Source organism: Rhinatrema bivittatum, chromosome 7, assembly GCF_901001135.1.
Source record: "Rhinatrema bivittatum chromosome 7, aRhiBiv1.1, whole genome shotgun sequence".
NCBI classification, from domain to species: domain Eukaryota; kingdom Metazoa; phylum Chordata; class Amphibia; order Gymnophiona; family Rhinatrematidae; genus Rhinatrema; species Rhinatrema bivittatum.
The window spans coordinates 66,348,235-66,364,542 of record NC_042621.1 but is presented as its reverse complement, the minus strand read 5'-3'; the positions used below and the strand labels follow the sequence as shown (position 1 = coordinate 66,364,542).

General features: G+C 42.8%; 1 protein-coding gene across 1 annotated transcript in view; it reads left to right on the top strand.

Moving 5' to 3' along the window:
- ITFG1 (integrin alpha FG-GAP repeat containing 1) overlaps positions 1 to 16,308 on the top strand; it is a 526,073-nt gene that overhangs the window by 356,769 nt on the left and 152,996 nt on the right. The window contains exon 13 of the mRNA XM_029608474.1: positions 13,634 to 13,677. Within this exon, the coding sequence (XP_029464334.1) occupies positions 13,634 to 13,677 (44 nt within the window). The remainder of the gene's footprint in view (positions 1 to 13,633; positions 13,678 to 16,308) is intronic.

Below are 16,308 nucleotides of genomic sequence, written 5' to 3'. Positions count from 1 at the left end.
GTATCTCCTCCCTTCCCTAGCCTCACCCCCATCACTTCCCCCTCCCTAAATTCCATATACTCATCCCCATGCTCAGATAAACCCAACCATTCTTATCCCTCCCAAACTGCCTGCCAGCCTGACCTGAGCACTCTGATCTCCCCTCCCCCCACCTCCCCAGCCTGCCAAGCCCTTATTCCCCATATTCTCCTCCTGCCCATCAAACTCTGGTGTGATTTGTCTTCTGGATCATCTCTCTGCCTTGCCACTTCATCTCATGGCTTTGCAAAAGCTGCTACCATGTGTTCTTTGTAAAGTACTTCCTGTTTCACTGCAAAAAGCACTATATATTAGGGATCTACTACCCCTCCTCTATATAAGAATGTAAGAACTACCATACTGGGTCAGACTGAGGATCCATCAAGCCCAGCATCCTGTTTCCAACAGTGGCCAATCCAGGTCACAAAAACCAGGCAGGATCCCAAATAGTAGAAAGAATGTAAGGATCCAATCCTGCAGGATATTGAAGGATTTATAGAATTATTTATTTTTATTTATTTGCTTTTATATACCGAAATTCACCCGTGGGTATCATATCGGTTTACAAGATAACTTTTTTGATAATGTGACGGTGGTCATATTATCTTTACATTGTAACATTGTAACAAACATGGTAACATTGTAAAAACTGTATCTGTGTGATGCTTTAACAATTAATAACATTATAACATTGAATAACATACGCTGTTTAGTTTCTTAACATTGTTGTTATAATAGCTAACGATATTGAGATAGTATGGACCATTGCTGGAGGTGTTATGTGATCTCTTGGTGGGGTTGTAGAGCTGGTGGTTTGATGAATCTGCTCCGAGTGACTGTTGCTGGTTCTGACCTGGTGGACCTGAAGCAAGGTCTCTTGCTACAGAATTATGCTGGGAATCTAGATGCCTGAAAGCTCTCTTCTTCAGAGGTCTGAATACCTGCTTGAAGGACGAGCTTTCCGCTCATGAGACACCTGACTCGCTAGATGAGCTAGTGGCTTTGGCTACTAGAATTGACCACCAGCTTCGTGATAAGGTGAAGGAGCTCAAGCCTACTAAAGGACTGGTTCAGAAAGAGACTCGTGCTAATCTTGCACTTCGGGTGGTCCCAGCAGTACCTGTTGCCAGTGGAGAAAAACCGATGCAACTCTGTCGTAGTCATTTGACTTCAAAAGTGAGAAGACTTCGGAAGAGGCATGGCCTATGTATGTACTGTGGACAAGCTGGTCACGATGTCCCAACATGCCCTATTCGTCCGGAAAACGGACGGGGCTAAGTCCTGCAGGAGGACTGTTCTTAGGCCTTACCACGCCTTCTCCTCCACTCTCTCTACCAGTCTCCCTGACTTGCGGACCGTCTACAATCCAAACTCTTTCCCTTGTGGATTCGGGGGCAGGAGGCAACCTTATATTTCGACGCCTAGTGGAACATTTGAGGATTCCCCTCGTTACTTTAGAAGCTCCACTACTATTGTCTTTCATCCATGGAGAGCCTTTGCCCAGTGATGTGACTTGTCGTACCGAACCAGTGACTCTTTGCACCGGAGCCCTCCATACGGAGACAATCCCCTTCTTTGTGTTAGAGAAGGCCATGCACCCTATTGTTCTGGGGTTACCCTGGTTGCAGATACATCAGCCTCAATTCGACTGGTCCTCCTTGGAACTCTCCCGCTGGGGCCCAGGTTGTCATGGCAGATGCCTCAAGGAAGTCTCTCCTGTTCCCTGCATGCCTACAATTCCAGTGATGGCAGGACTGCCGCCTCAGTACGCATCATTCAGTGATGTGTTTTCCAAAGAAGCTGCTGACATCCTCCCTCCACACAGATCTTACGACTGTGCCATTTGGCTGAAACCTAATACTGAACCTCCTAAAGGACGTGTCTATCCTCTCTCTGCAATAGAGAACAAGGCTATGTCCGAGAACATTGAGGAGAATTTACAGAAAGGTTTCACTAGACCTTCAAAGTCGCCAGCCGGCGCAGGATTCTTCTTTGTGGGGAAGAAGGACGGAACCTTACGTCCTTGTATCGACTATCGAGGTCTGAACGAGATTACGATTAAAAAACAATACCCCCTGCCTCTAATCTCAGAGCTGTTTGACCGGCTTCAAGGGGCCAAGATATTTTCAAAACTTGATCTGAAGGGGGCCTACAACTTAGTCCGGATTCGCAGTGGTGACGAGTGGAAAACGGCTTTCAACACTCGAGACGGTCATTTTGAGTACTTAGTAATGCCCTTCGGCCTGAGCAACACACCCGCTGTGTTCCAGAACATGATGAATGACATTCTGCAGGATTTGTTGTACAAGAGTTTCATGGTGTACCTAGATGACATTTTGATATTTTCTCAGAATCTGTCTACTCATCTAGAAGACGTCAAGCAAGTTTTACTAAGACTCCGAGAACACCAACTCTACGCCAAACTATCCAAGTGCGAATTCCATAGACTCTGTGCCTTTTCTTGGCTACATTGTGTCTAAAGATGCCTTCCAGATGGATCCCCAAAAATTAGAAAGTATCAAGAATTGGTCCCAGCCTGAAGGCACTGAGACAATTTTTGGGGTTCACCAACTATTATAGAGCTTCATAAAGAACTACTTTTCTTTAACTGTGCCCTTGACTGCCATGACCTGGAAATGAGCCAGTGCTTCTAAATGCTTCTAAATTTCCACATTCGAAAATTTAAAGACTGCCTTTTCCACGGAACCATGCCTACGTCATCCGGACCCCAACAAGCCATTCATTGTAGAGGTTGACACCTCTGACGTCGGTGTGGGAGCTGTTCTGAGCCAGACTGGAGATTCCAAGTTCTTACGTCCCTGCTCTTTCTTCTCACAATGTTTCTCTCCGGCAGAGAAGAATTAATGGATCAGTGACAAAGAGCTCCTGGCTGTTAAGTTGGCATTCGAGGAATGGCGGCCTTGGCTCGAAGGCGCTCAACATCAAATTACCATGTTTACGGCAATGAGAATCTAGAGTATCTCCACCATGCGCAACATCTTAACCATAGACAAGCTAGATGGTCCTTATTTTTCAACTGCTTTGACTTCGTGCTCAAATATCGCCCAGGACACAAGAATACCAGAGCTGATGCCCTTTCATGCTCCTTTCTCTCGGAGGATATTCCGGAAGAGCCACAGCACGTAATCGACCCAAAGAAAGTCGTCTTAGTGGCTACTCATTCTGTGCCCGCTGGTAAAACCATTGTGCCAAAGCATCTCAGAAAGAAAGTGCTCCATTGGGCGCACGATTCCAAGCTGGCAGGCCATTCTGGTCAACGCCGTACCCTGCTAAAGCTACAGAAGTATTATTGGTGGCCAACTATCAAGGAGGACCCTCTCTCCTATGTGGCATCATGTACCAACTGTGCCAAGCACAAACCTACTTCTGGCCAACCTTGGGGATTTCTGCAACCGCTTATAGCTCCGTAACAGACCTGGACGCATATCGCTACTGATTTTGTAGTTGATCTACCCCTTTCTGGAGGTATGAATACCATCTGGGTCACAGTCGACCGCTTCAGCAAGATGGCCCACTTCGTGGCACTACCTGGCTTACCCTCAGCCTCGGAATTTGCGAAGCTCTTCATAGTCCATATCTTTCGCCTCCACGGCCTACTGAAGCACATAGTCTCGTATCGAGGATCACAGTTCATGGCAAGATTCTGGAAGGCCCTGTGCAAACTCTTTGACATCTTTCTAGATTATACGTCTGCCTACTATCCTCAATCTAATGGCCAAACAGAATGGATGAATAGGACCCTGAAACAGTTCATTCGGGCCTATGTGAGTTGCCATCAGAATAACTGGGCTGAACTGTTACCATGGGCTGAATTCGCCATTCATTCTCATCCAGCAAAATCAACTGGATCAACACCATTTGAAGTGGTATATGGACGTTCCCCATCACCGCCACTTCCACTGAAGCTCTCAGTGATGTCCCCAGCAGCTCAGTCCACTGCTGAAAAAATCCATCAATTATTGACTCACTGTCCAAGAGTCCAACCTAACCTCACAAATTATAATATTACCGTTGCTAGTAATAGCAGTGGCTATTCTCTAAGTCAACTTAATTAATAGTAGGTAATGAACTTCTCCTCCAAGAACTTATCCAGTCCTTTTTTAAACACAGCTACACTAACTGCACTAACCATATCCTCTGGCAACAAATTCTCCTATTCGATATTCACTGAAGATTCATGTGGGTGAGGAGTAGATAACACAACATTTACAGAGGAGAGTGTTTGTGTGGAGCTAGAAAAACTGAAGGTGGACAAAGCTGTGGGGCTGGATGCGATGTTCTGGCAGGTCTGCTCAGCCAGTCATTGGAGATAGTATCAGTCCCTCGGAAATGTAGAAGCGCAGATGTTGTCCTCCTTCATAAAAATGGTAACAGAGAAGAAGTTGGAAATTACAGGTCAGTTAACCTGACCTCATTAGTGGAAAAATTAATAGAAAGTCTACTGAAGGAAATAGTGAGGTATCTATAATCCAGCGGTTGCAAGATGCAAGGCAGCATGGTTTTACCAATGTGAGATTACGTCAGACATTTCTGATAGATTTCTTTGAGTGTATAGAGAATTACATCAAGGGCATACAATGGATGTGGATTTCAGCAAAGCTTTTGATACTGTTATATAGGAAGCTCATTAATAAACTGATTAGCCTGAAAGTCGGTCCCAGATTAGAAACTAGTTGGGTGATGGACAGAGTTTAGTGGTAAATGGAGTTGTACACAATGAGAAGTGAGAACCTGATATATACAGACCAAGAGAGAGACCTTGAAGTGATAGTATCTGATGATTTCAAGGTAGCAAAACAGTGAGATAAAGCGATGGTCAGAGCCAGAGGGATGCTAGGGTGCACAGGGCTATGTACAACCAACAGGAAAAAGCAGGTAATTATGTATTTATAAAGATCATTAGTGAGGCTTCACTTAGAATGCTGTATTCAGTTTTAGAGGCCATATCTCAGAAAGGATATAGGTATGCTTAAGACCATCCACAGAAAGAGAGTCAAAATGGTGGGACATTTGTACCAAAAGCCACATGAGGTGAAGATTAAGGATCGAAATATGTATACGCTAGAAGAGAGGAGAGACAGGGGAGACATGATTTTGACAGTTAAATATCTGAAATCTATTAATGCACAAGAAACAATCATTTTTCAATGGAAAAGAAGTTATAATTCTAGAAATCTTGAAATGAAGCTCTGATAGAGTAGGCTGAGGAGCAACATAAGAAAATAGTTTTTCAAGGAAAGGGTGATGGATACTTGGAATGCTCTCTCAAAGAATGTTGTGGAGACTAAAATAGCAATGGAATTAAAAAAAAAACAAAAACAGGAGATGTGAACATTACTCTCCCAGAGAAAGTTGTAGACACTAAAACGGCAGCGCAATTCAGAAAAGCATGAGAAATTCACATAGTATCCCTGGTGAGAAGATGATGAGAATGAAGCACTGGATGACTTGCACAGAGCAGCGGGTACACCCTCAACAACACTGTGCTTTCAAGAAGGCATTGGAGATAATTGAGAAGATGTTATAGCACAAAAGCAAAATTGGCAATGCCTTGTCCTTCCTAGAAGGCATTCAAGTAACCTGCCTGGGGCAGGATTACAATGTTAAACAGTGGTGTAATTGATTTGGGCCTCCAGGGAGAGTGGGGTACCTACATGGAAGGACCATGGATAAAGCCAAACTTTAATGAGCATGGAGACGCTGGATTTTGATACAGGAATGGGCCTACTAGCAGAGATTGTGGAGGCTATAACTGTAATAGATCTTGGGCTGCTTTGAAAGATATGGACTGGTAGGAAAAGAGTGGGGAGTTAAACGATGTGGAGATACAGAATTTGTAGGAAAAAAGAGGGTTGTCTAGATTTGGTTTGTTTAATATTTATATATTGTTTGATTGATTTAAAAAACTTTCTATCCCATCTTTCTCAAAACTCAAGGCATTTGCCAAACCAAACTAAAAATTTTACTACAAAACAAATTCCCAAAACAAACAAAAACACCGAACCTCTGAAAAAAAAAAAGAAAAGGGTTTCTGCTGGCCATGGTTGGACTGTCCTCTGGCCACGGTGACAAGACCACCCTCAGGGCCAGGCTCCAGGCCAGGCTTTTGCAATGGGACTAGGCCTTTGGGCCAGACTGCAGTAACTTGACTGGGCCTCAGGGATAGGCCCTAGTGCTTAGAACAGGGCTGGGCCCTGGCTTTGGCACCAGGCCTCGGGGCCAGGTCTGGGCTCCAGGCTATGGTCAAGCCTCAGAGCCAAACCCCTTCCAGGCCTAGGCCTTGCTGCAGGGCCTAATGCCGAAGCCAGGTACTGTTGGAGGTCCCTTTTTTGGGTTTTTTTTAATGCAGTGAATATGAAAATACCTGAAAATTTTCAGATATTTTTTGTTCATTCAATTGAAATTGAAAATGGTCTCATTTGTGCATTTTTTGCATTCATTAAAAATGAATATAAATCCCCAACATCTACCAAAGTACATGAAAATCAAATAGACCAACTAGTTGAGCCATTTTGGTCTTTATCTGCTGTCATTTATGATGTTAATATCTATACAATCAGTAATATATAAAAATGATTATCAGCAAATTTTCAATATACAAGAAATGTACGTAAAATACCTGTAACTTAGTATTTCCCCACTATATGGTCTAAAAATGTATTAATGTAAGTGTTTAATGTGCAGTACTAGTTTGCACTAGCTAACATTAAATTGTGCCTAGTGCAAAAAATTCAAATTAGCCGTGCAGATTCAGTTAATTAGCTGATAAATAATATGATTTAGCACGAATTGTATGGAGTAGCATAAGTTGCACTAACCAACTGAAACTGCAAAATCATAACTATAACTTTTGAGGTATAGATAGGTTTTTATGTTTCCTGTACATTTAACACAAATGGCAGTCCCCCTCCTTCACCGGTCCTATTTCAAGAGTCTAACGCAGCCCAAGGTACCCCACCCCAAGTCAAAAATAAAGGTCCACTTTGGCCCACGCACACTCACCCACCCAAGTTCAAATTAAGGGGCCTCTTTATTCCTTTCCCCCAAGTATAAATGAATGGGCCTCTGTGCCCGAAGTAACAACTTATACACCTTCCCCCATCCTGCTAAATACAAATGAAGGAGCCACCTTGACTGATTCCCCCTTATCTAACCAATCAAAGGCGTCCAAATGACAATGAGTGCCGGGCTGAGTGTGACTCCCTTCTGCCCCTGTGGCTCCAACATTCAACATGGCGCCAGCTGATCTTACAAGGGCTTCATGAGCCTCATTTGGGCCATGGTGTCATTGGTACTCTGACATGAGTGGTTACTTCAGGCCACAGGGACCCCTTTATTTGTGCTGTGGTTGATTATTTTGTGCCACGGAAACATGGTTCGTTTGCATTGGGAAAGGTTACTTAGGAGCATGGCGACCCCCTTTATTTGTAATCAGGGGAGGAGTCACAGCCTTCATTGGGCTAGTGTTACCAATGCTGATGATCCATCTGTGTTACCAGCAGTGATGAAACCTGTAATTAATACCCTGTGCCCTCAAGTCTTCTTGCCCTTTAGTTACATAGGGCATTAATCTGGCCACTAATACCTGCTTTAAAATTGACACATTAATGTACTTCAGTGGTGGATTTTAATGCAGCTTAGTACCTAGGCCCCATGTGCTTTTTTCATAGCAAAACGTAAAGTTAAACTAGTCAAATATTTGGATTAACTAATGATATAACCCGATGGAAAACATCCTTTCTTCTTTTCCCTTGGTACAGATACATTTGGATTTCTAACTTCTTGGATTGGGGACTTACTAATTACTTTAAAAAGAGTAATTGTGTGGCATTTTCTTAGAGAGATGCACAGATTTAACACTAGGGTTGTGGAGTATCTTCATTTAATCACAATGTATTGTACATGCTTGAAGCAGCTTTAAGACTTGGCACAAGAATAACCTGCTCTCAGGGACAGATGTTGTAGAGATATTAAAGGGCAGAGAAGAAATAAATGAATGAGGAATATTTTTCCCATGGTCAGAAGTTTCTTTCCGCCAGCATTTGTCCCCAAGCTGCTGTGATACTGACTTTATATCTGTGTATTTACAGGAAAAGACAGGCTTCATAGTTACTGGCTGAACTAATGGCAGCAGTCAACATTTATCCAGGGCAAGCACTGACCATTTTAAAGTTCTGGTTGTACTAAACTACCAGCTGTCCTTGGTTCATATTATGTGCCCTGTAATGATTAAAGTGTACTGTTTGACCTCCTTGAAATCCCCATCCTAATTTTGCTATGCAAATCACTGCTCTGTTTTTATGCCATAAAATATTGTCAGCATGTTATACATTTATTCTTCATCTGCTTCGAATGTTTGATGGTTAAGATACATCAAATCTAGTATCAGTACAAACATATTTCAAATACCTGTTTTGTTCTTTTTAAAAGAGGATAGAAAACTGCTGTGTTTTGCAAGTGTTATGACTTGAGAGGTGGACCCTTGGTCCGGTGAGGAATGTAGACCCCTCGTCGGTGGGTGAGGCCAATCACGAATGTCACTGGAGGTACTAGAAGAAGATCTGGATGCAGGCGCCTCCTGCAGGTCGTTTAGTCAAAATAGCTGGCGCCTCCAGCAGGTCGAGAGAATAGAGATGAGCACCTCCGGTGGGTCGTGAAACTGAAGCTGGCGCCTCCAGCAGGTCGTGGGAACTGAAGAAGTATCAGAAGTCAGTCCAGAGAACCAGAACCAACACACTCCGCAGGCAGTCCAAGGATCAAGGAGCCAGAATACCCCGCAACCAGTCCAGGGGTCGAAAGCCAGAAGAATCTGCAGCCAGTCCAGGGGTCAAGAGCCAGAAGAATCCGCAGCCAGTCCAGGAGTCGAGAAACAAAGAGAGTCCGCAGCCAATCCAGAAGTCAGGAGCCAAACAGGAATGACAGCCAGTCCAAGGATCAAACGCAGAAGCAACCAGGAACCAGAACAAAACACTGGAGCCACGAAGCCGAGGCAAGGTCTGAGGCCCGGCCTTAAAGGAACCTTTAAGGTTCCTTTAAGGCCGAGCACTTGCCACCCGCGTGGGCCTAAGAGATCTTCGGGGGGCGTGGCTTAGCCGTGTCTAAGACGCCGCGGCCATCTTGGAAGGCAGCAACGCTGCCTCGGAGGCAGCCTGCCGACGACGGCCCTGACGTAGTGGAGGTGAATGACCGGCCCCCCGGTCGTGGTTCGCTGCGACCGGCGGTCACAACAGCAAGGTCAAATCAGTATGGCTAAATTGTATCCAGTTATATTGAAAAGCTATTTAGCACCAGTAGCCTAATTGACTGTTTTTTTTCCCATACACCCAGATGGAAGAAAAAGCCTTAGTGAATCATGTCTTAAGTATAGGTTACACACATCAAAATCAAAGGTAACTGGTACAATTTTATATTCAATACAAATCGTGAACCTTATGAACAATCTCCAAAGCTTTTCTTGTAGGACCTCTAACTCGATGAGTTTGTCAATCATTCAAACTCATACTTGGGTGAAATGGTCCAGTTACTTTATTAATCAAATATCAATTTTTAGTTTCATCATTTTTTAGACCCAACCGAAGTCATTATTAATAAAATGCTAAAGCAGTGCATCAATGGACTGAAAGAAGCCGAAGTATAATAGTACAAACGCTCTGTTTTTCGAGACTCATCAACTCTGTTCTTAGAGACTCATAAACCCATCAAGGATGAAAATAATGTGGAAAAATACTCATCTGAATTATTCAACAGCAAAATCCATTGCAAAGAATGTCCCGACATGATCGTGTTTCGGACCACACCGGGTCCTGCGGTTGACTGCTTAAAAAACAATTTGGAGAGAACCGTGATAGAGCTGGTTACTGCAGTAGAACTGAAGTTCTGTGCTGATGGGAATGAAGAATTCTTTTTGATGAGCCGGTTGCCCTGAAGCAGGACCCGGTGTGGTCCGAAACACGATCGTGGGGGTGGCTGTAGGTTCCTCTGGTAGGTGTTGCCTTACTCTTAGGAATGTCATCTTGTGTCTTTGCTGTAGAATCTCTCTTCGTGTTTTCTGCATTGAATAATGCCTGCTACATCACTGGAGGAACACGAATGGGATCCCTTGGGGGTGGCTGTAGGTTCCTCTGATAGATGTTGGCAAAGCTTCCAGAGTGGTTTCTTGCCAAGGGGGTTTTACCAACACCTATCAGAGGTACCTACAGCCACCCACAAGGGATCCCATTTTTTCTTTTTAAGTTTGTTTGAAGCCTGCCTCTTGCTAGTTTTTGCTTCAGATTAGGTGGTTATCAGAAAGCTAAAACTGGAGGGAATATTTCTTTCAGTGATTTCATCTGCCAGGTGTAATAACTGAGGGTCTTTTGTGATTTTTCTTAGTGTATCTCTGGGTCATATGTTAGTACAAGGGGCACCTACTCTGTGGTTTTCTTCTCTTTGTATTGCCGTGTGTGTTTGGAAATTAAATCCTTGGGCAAAAATTGTTTATGTCCTCAAATTGCAGAAAGAGAAAAATCCATGGGAGAAGTATGTAAAGAAAAAAAATGTTGCATTTATATACTGTAACGTGATAAATGGAAGAATCATGCAGACGTTTCATAGTGCTCTTTGTGGAAGATTTTCCTTGCACAGTTTTTTTCTGTAGAATTTTTAGCTTGCAGGAATTACAGGAAATTAAGTCCCTGGACAAAAGAAATGTGCTATTTGAAAACTGTGCAAGCAAACTGATCTGCAAGCTTTTTGCACGAAATTTAAATCTAGTCCATATAGGTACAGAAAATTGAATAGTAATAATACTACTTGTCATTTTTATAGCACTACTAGACATACACAGTGCTGTACAATGGCAATAAGTATTCAGGTAAAAGAAATAAAAGCCATGCATTCACTTTCTCAGATAGTTATTAAATATAGAATACTAAATTAATTTTAAAAATATAGGTATAGCTCAGTGTCATAAGAATAATAATAGCAGCAGAGAGAAGGATGAAATGGCCTTGTCCAAGGGGCAGAAGGTAGATAAAGAAGGGTAATGGATCAAGGAGGAGGAGGGTCTTTGTGTGGAAGAGAGCTTTCTACAAAAAAACATTGTTAAAGTGTATGAGCAAACGAACCGAGACAGAAAGAAGCCCGAGACCCCAGCTAGCTCTAATGGAGTGAAATGGTCTGCTGTGTTAAAGGCAGAGCTCAGTTTAAGGAGAACTGGAAGGAAGAACTACGATCAGCATAAGGGAGAGAATGAACTGCTCCTACAAAAGCTGTCCTGCATCGAAGTAGGGAAAAATATTATTAGTGCAATAGAGATGACAGAGGGCACTTTTATCTAGAGCAGTGGGGGTCATATTCAGAAGGCTTGTTCAGCTAAGATGGATTGATTGATTGATTTAGTGTTTTTCTATACCGGCATTCAAGATAAGAATCACATAATGCTGGTTTACATTTAACAGGGGGATGTAAAGTAAAATAAAAACTGAAAAACTAAGGACTGGGATTAGCCAGGCAAACTACAGGATTTGAATATCCCACGGCAGGGAGGGCAGATTTATCTGGCTGTTTTTCCCAGGTAAATGTTAGCCAAATAAATTGGGGAATTCTCTGGCAGAGTTACTTTATCCACTGGAAAACAGTCCTAAAGTTAGTCAGCTAAATGAGAAAACTTAAAAAGGAAGGCTGCGCTATAGCTTCCCCGCCCCTGAATCCCTCCCTGGTCGCCCAATCCCCCTGCCCCCCATCCTCCCCCCCTGATCTCCCTGCCCAATGAAAACACAATTCCCCCTTTCCTGCTGCCACTACCACCACCCCACCCTACCCAGAAGCCCATTTTCATCCCCTTCAATTGTTTAACAAAACATTCTCTGTTTGTTAGGGCATGAAGTCCCCACTCCATCCCCCCTCCCTGCTTCACCAAACCCTTCCAAATGTTCCCCTTTCCCTCCTCACTCTAAAGCCCCTCCCTCCAGATCTGAGACAGGTTCTGAAGCCAGCAGAGCTTCTCCCCCCTGGCATTCTGGGTCAGTTTGACACTAAGACCCATTGAGGGTGGGTTTCCGGGGGGGGGGGCAGTGGACCATGTGGGCTTTTATTTGCAGAGGGGATTGGGCAGCCAGGGGGGAGGGAGCTCCGGGGACAGGATAGTGAGGGAATGGATTAGAATGGGAGCTGTCTTCTTTGGGTGTTGTTTGTACAGCGCCGCATATGTCATGGAGCGCTATAGAAATGTTAAGTAGTAGCAGGATCGAGAAGGGGAAACAGATAGGGGATGGTGGGGCAGGCTGAGAATCAGAGACAGAATTTGTAGCTGAGAGCTAGAGGGGAGAGAGGAGAAAAGCAAGAGATATGAAGAAGAGTAAGACACAGTGAAGTGGGGAAAAAGGAGTAAAAGAAATGGAGGTTAGAGGCCGAGAGGGGAGGCGAAAGGATGTGAGATGAAGATGAAAGGCAATGATAGAAGAAGTAGAGTTTGTACAGCAGATAGCTTTTATATTCATTCAGTTTACTTTCCACTTTTGAGGTACAGGGACTCGTCTTTCTAAGAGGGACCCCCCCCCCCCTTCCATCTTCCGGTGAGATTCCCCATGAAAGACGCCCCCTGAAGGTGCCTTAACTCAAATAAGGTTGAAAACTTCTGATCTAGAATTTAATTGTGAAAGGGGAGGTCAAGCATAACATCCACCAGTACATTAATCATTCTTTCATGGATTAGCTATGACTTTCTTAGCAATAAATATACATTAATCATTAGTTTTCACTCACTGGATTGTGTGCGTTTACAGATTACTTTTCCTATCATAGTTCAAAGTGAGAAACAGATGAAATTCAATAGCAGCAGACAAGTTAGAAACACCATAAAATCCATAAGAAAGTTATAAAATATATAAAAGCACAACTACTACTAAAATGTATATAAAATAACAATGAAGACATGGATGCCACTTCCTCTTCCATAGATAATGAATTATTAAGTAGCTGGAAGTCGTGCCGAAGCCTTTTTGTTTAAAATAATAATGTTGTGATATGTCTCTCTACAATTTACTGGATCATCCTATATTATACTATGTTGTTTTTTGGTGTATTAGGAGAGTTTCTTTTTGTGGAATGTTATATGTATGTTTTTGATTCATAGTTAAACATTTGAATATCTCTCCGTGTTTTTCTGATTTGCAAAATTCAGTTTTTGTAATTATGAAAAAATTGATAAAGAATTAAAAAAAAAACAGTTGACATGCCTAACCGCATTGTTAAAATGCAGTAATAACAGCTGTAACATACATCTCAATCAGTAAGATCCCAAAAATCATTTTTAACCCACTAGCAAGTAGTGTGCTAAATTTCACTAATAAATATAAAACGATCCACATCTTATGCCCCAGCTAGAATAGATCTTGTGTTTGATGGAACTGCTGTAAAACATGGTGGCTAACCATCAGTATTTGGGATGGATGAGGCTTCTTTACAGTTGTTGAAATGTCCCTTGTTAGCACGCAGAATGGATGTTTATCAACAAAATATATTCAGAGATGTCAAATAGAGAACGTATGTACTTTGCTAATTTGCTAAATAATGATTATTTTAACTATTTATATTTCTTTTTTTTTTTTTATAGTTCTAAGCGGCCTTTGTTCCAATGACTGCCCTCAGCAGATAAAAGTAAGTAAAACAAATTAGTGTGTTAGGTGTTTGTTGCTAAATCCTGAAAGCTGTGTCGAGTAATGCCTACAGTGAGATGGCATACCGTGCAAGATAAATAATTGTAGTATTTAGTAGATGTCAGCCTTCAAGCCATAGGCTGGGGGTTTTTCCTAGATTCTTACGTTTTTCACAGTCACTACCTGGTTAGAAATAAATCTTCAGTATTTTAATGTGCTTAATGTGTACTTTTGCTGCCTGAAAATGATTACGTTCTTGGGGGTGAAGTTATACATTTATGCTGATGACATCCAGATCTTGATCCCCCAGAGGCAGTCTTCCAATGATACCTTAATGCTTTTTGGAAGATGTATGAAGGCAGGGCAAAACTGGTCTACTCTTTACAGATTGAAATGGAATAAGGCAAAAACTGAGGCATTATGACTTGGGACAGAATCACGACTGGAGAGCTACTTGCCTTTGTTGTAGCAGATAACCCAGTATGAACTTGTGACAGAGCTTAAAAGTCTGGGCATAATATTAGATTCAGTATTGACATTAAGATAGGGCTTGTTAGGCTCTGGCAAAAATGCATCTGCTGAGACAAAGAAAGCCTTTTGGTTGCTCTCTTCTGATCTTATAGTGATTGTGCAAGCAGTTGGGCTTAGCCATCTTGACTACTATTCCCTTATGTGGGCTACCACTGAAACTGATTGGTAAGCTTCAGATGGTTCACAAGTCTTCTGCAAGGATTTTAGCAGGGAAGAGAAGGTGGATGCTATTGCTTGTAGCCCTTCACTGGCTCTTGGTTAAGCTACGTTTCCTAAATGTCTGAAACTAGTAGGCCCTCCTTATTTGGCAAGAAAGGTAGAGTTGTGTGTTCTAGTCAGGCCTCTATGTTCTATGCAAGAGAAGCAGCTGGTTGCTCTTTCCAATTATGAAATTCAGGAAACACAAACTAGTTCACCCACTGGCATGGCCCCTTTGTTGTGGAATCAACTGTCCCCTAAGATTAAGGATGTTGAAGATTATTTGCTGTTTTCTAAGACCTTGAAAACCTGGCTTTATGGCCAGTGTTTGAATGGTGACTGAGCAGCTTGTTTGGGCTGGTGAGGTTCTTGGGCTGGTTTCTAGAAGGAATAATTTTGGGGAATTGGGTTTGGATAGTTATTCTTGAGGGAGTAGGGTGATGAATGGTGGAAGTGACAGATTATTGTAATATTTTATAATGATTCATGTTGTATGTATGTATTTTGAGTTGTATCTATTTTTTGCCTTGTATTTTTTTTGTTATGTGTATACATTGTTTATTTTAGGCTATATTTATTGGTTTGCAGATATTTATCTATATTGAAGTGATAGAGGTTTGATCCGCATTGTTCCAAGTTTTTCTTCATGTAACGTGGAATATAAATGTGGAAATTAAATTAAATTGATAAATCAATTCATGAAAACTGTAGAAAACTATTTCAGCAGTATTAAAAAACAGATCTTATTTTGTAAAAAAAACCCAAAAAAACCCCACAACAAACAAAATAAAATAATATTCCATTTCCTCCTGCTAGACCAGTCATCATGTGTAGGATTTTCCCTTCCACAGCTAATGGAAACAGCTATAAGAAAGGTGTGGTCATACCTGGCTCAATCTCAATAGTTTCGGTCTACAGCAAATGTGGACATGTGAGGAGGTATGCTCCGAGAACCTAGGTGTGGCCCCGGTCTAGTTGAGCTTTCATTGCTCCTGGGTCAACGCCCCATTTTCCTAGTGTGAGCTCTTTCCCAGGCTAACACCTGATTATGCCCTTGGAAGACAATCCCAGTACCATGAGGGTCCTGGGGATTCCCTTGGGAAGAGGTCCCTTAGCACTTGCCAGGAACTTGAAGAGTGAGGCCCTGTTTAAAAAGAGAAAAAGGGGATATGAGAAAATGTCTTCATTCCTTACTGGCAGGGCTGCAGAACCACTCTTCCTTGCTCTCTCCTTCCCTGTACTCTTTCTCGGCACAAAGAGGATGAGAAAAAAAATACCAAAGGAGATAGAAGACGGAAGTTACCGAGGCCCCCAGAGGTGGTGCGTAATGTCTTATAATCACTGGAGGAAGGGAAGAACAAGCTGCGCGGTGTGCACTCCGACAGTCTAGATCCAGATTGTAAAGGGAGGGTGGAGTTTGTGATCGCAGTGGCAGCAACAGCACCGCAGGCCATGGCAAACTTTGTTTTAGCAGCATCAGCACCGCAGCTGGGAAAAAAATTAAAGAGCTTAGGTGCCTCATGTTTATGAAGCAGCTTACCACAGCATTCTGGAGGGGGGCCCCTGGCAATGCATCAAGGTATAAGATGCATTGCTTGAAGGACCAAGCAGGTCCCTAGTGTAGCGAACTTATTGTGCCCAGTCTGTGAGGGTGAGCTGAGCCACATGTCTTGGGGAAGGCAGTATTTCTTCTTCTCATAGGGAGGAACAGAGGAAAACACTCATTGCTTGAACCAGAACAGCAGTCTTGGGGTAAGCAAAGCACCCCCCCCCCTCTCCCGGGAACAAGATTATCCTCCAGGGATGGTGTCAGGTTGGGCCTAGCTGTAGAGGCACCTCCAAAAAGAGCTTGCCCCCTTTTGAGGGAGGGCAGTGGATGAAATGGGGTCCCTGGCAGGGGACT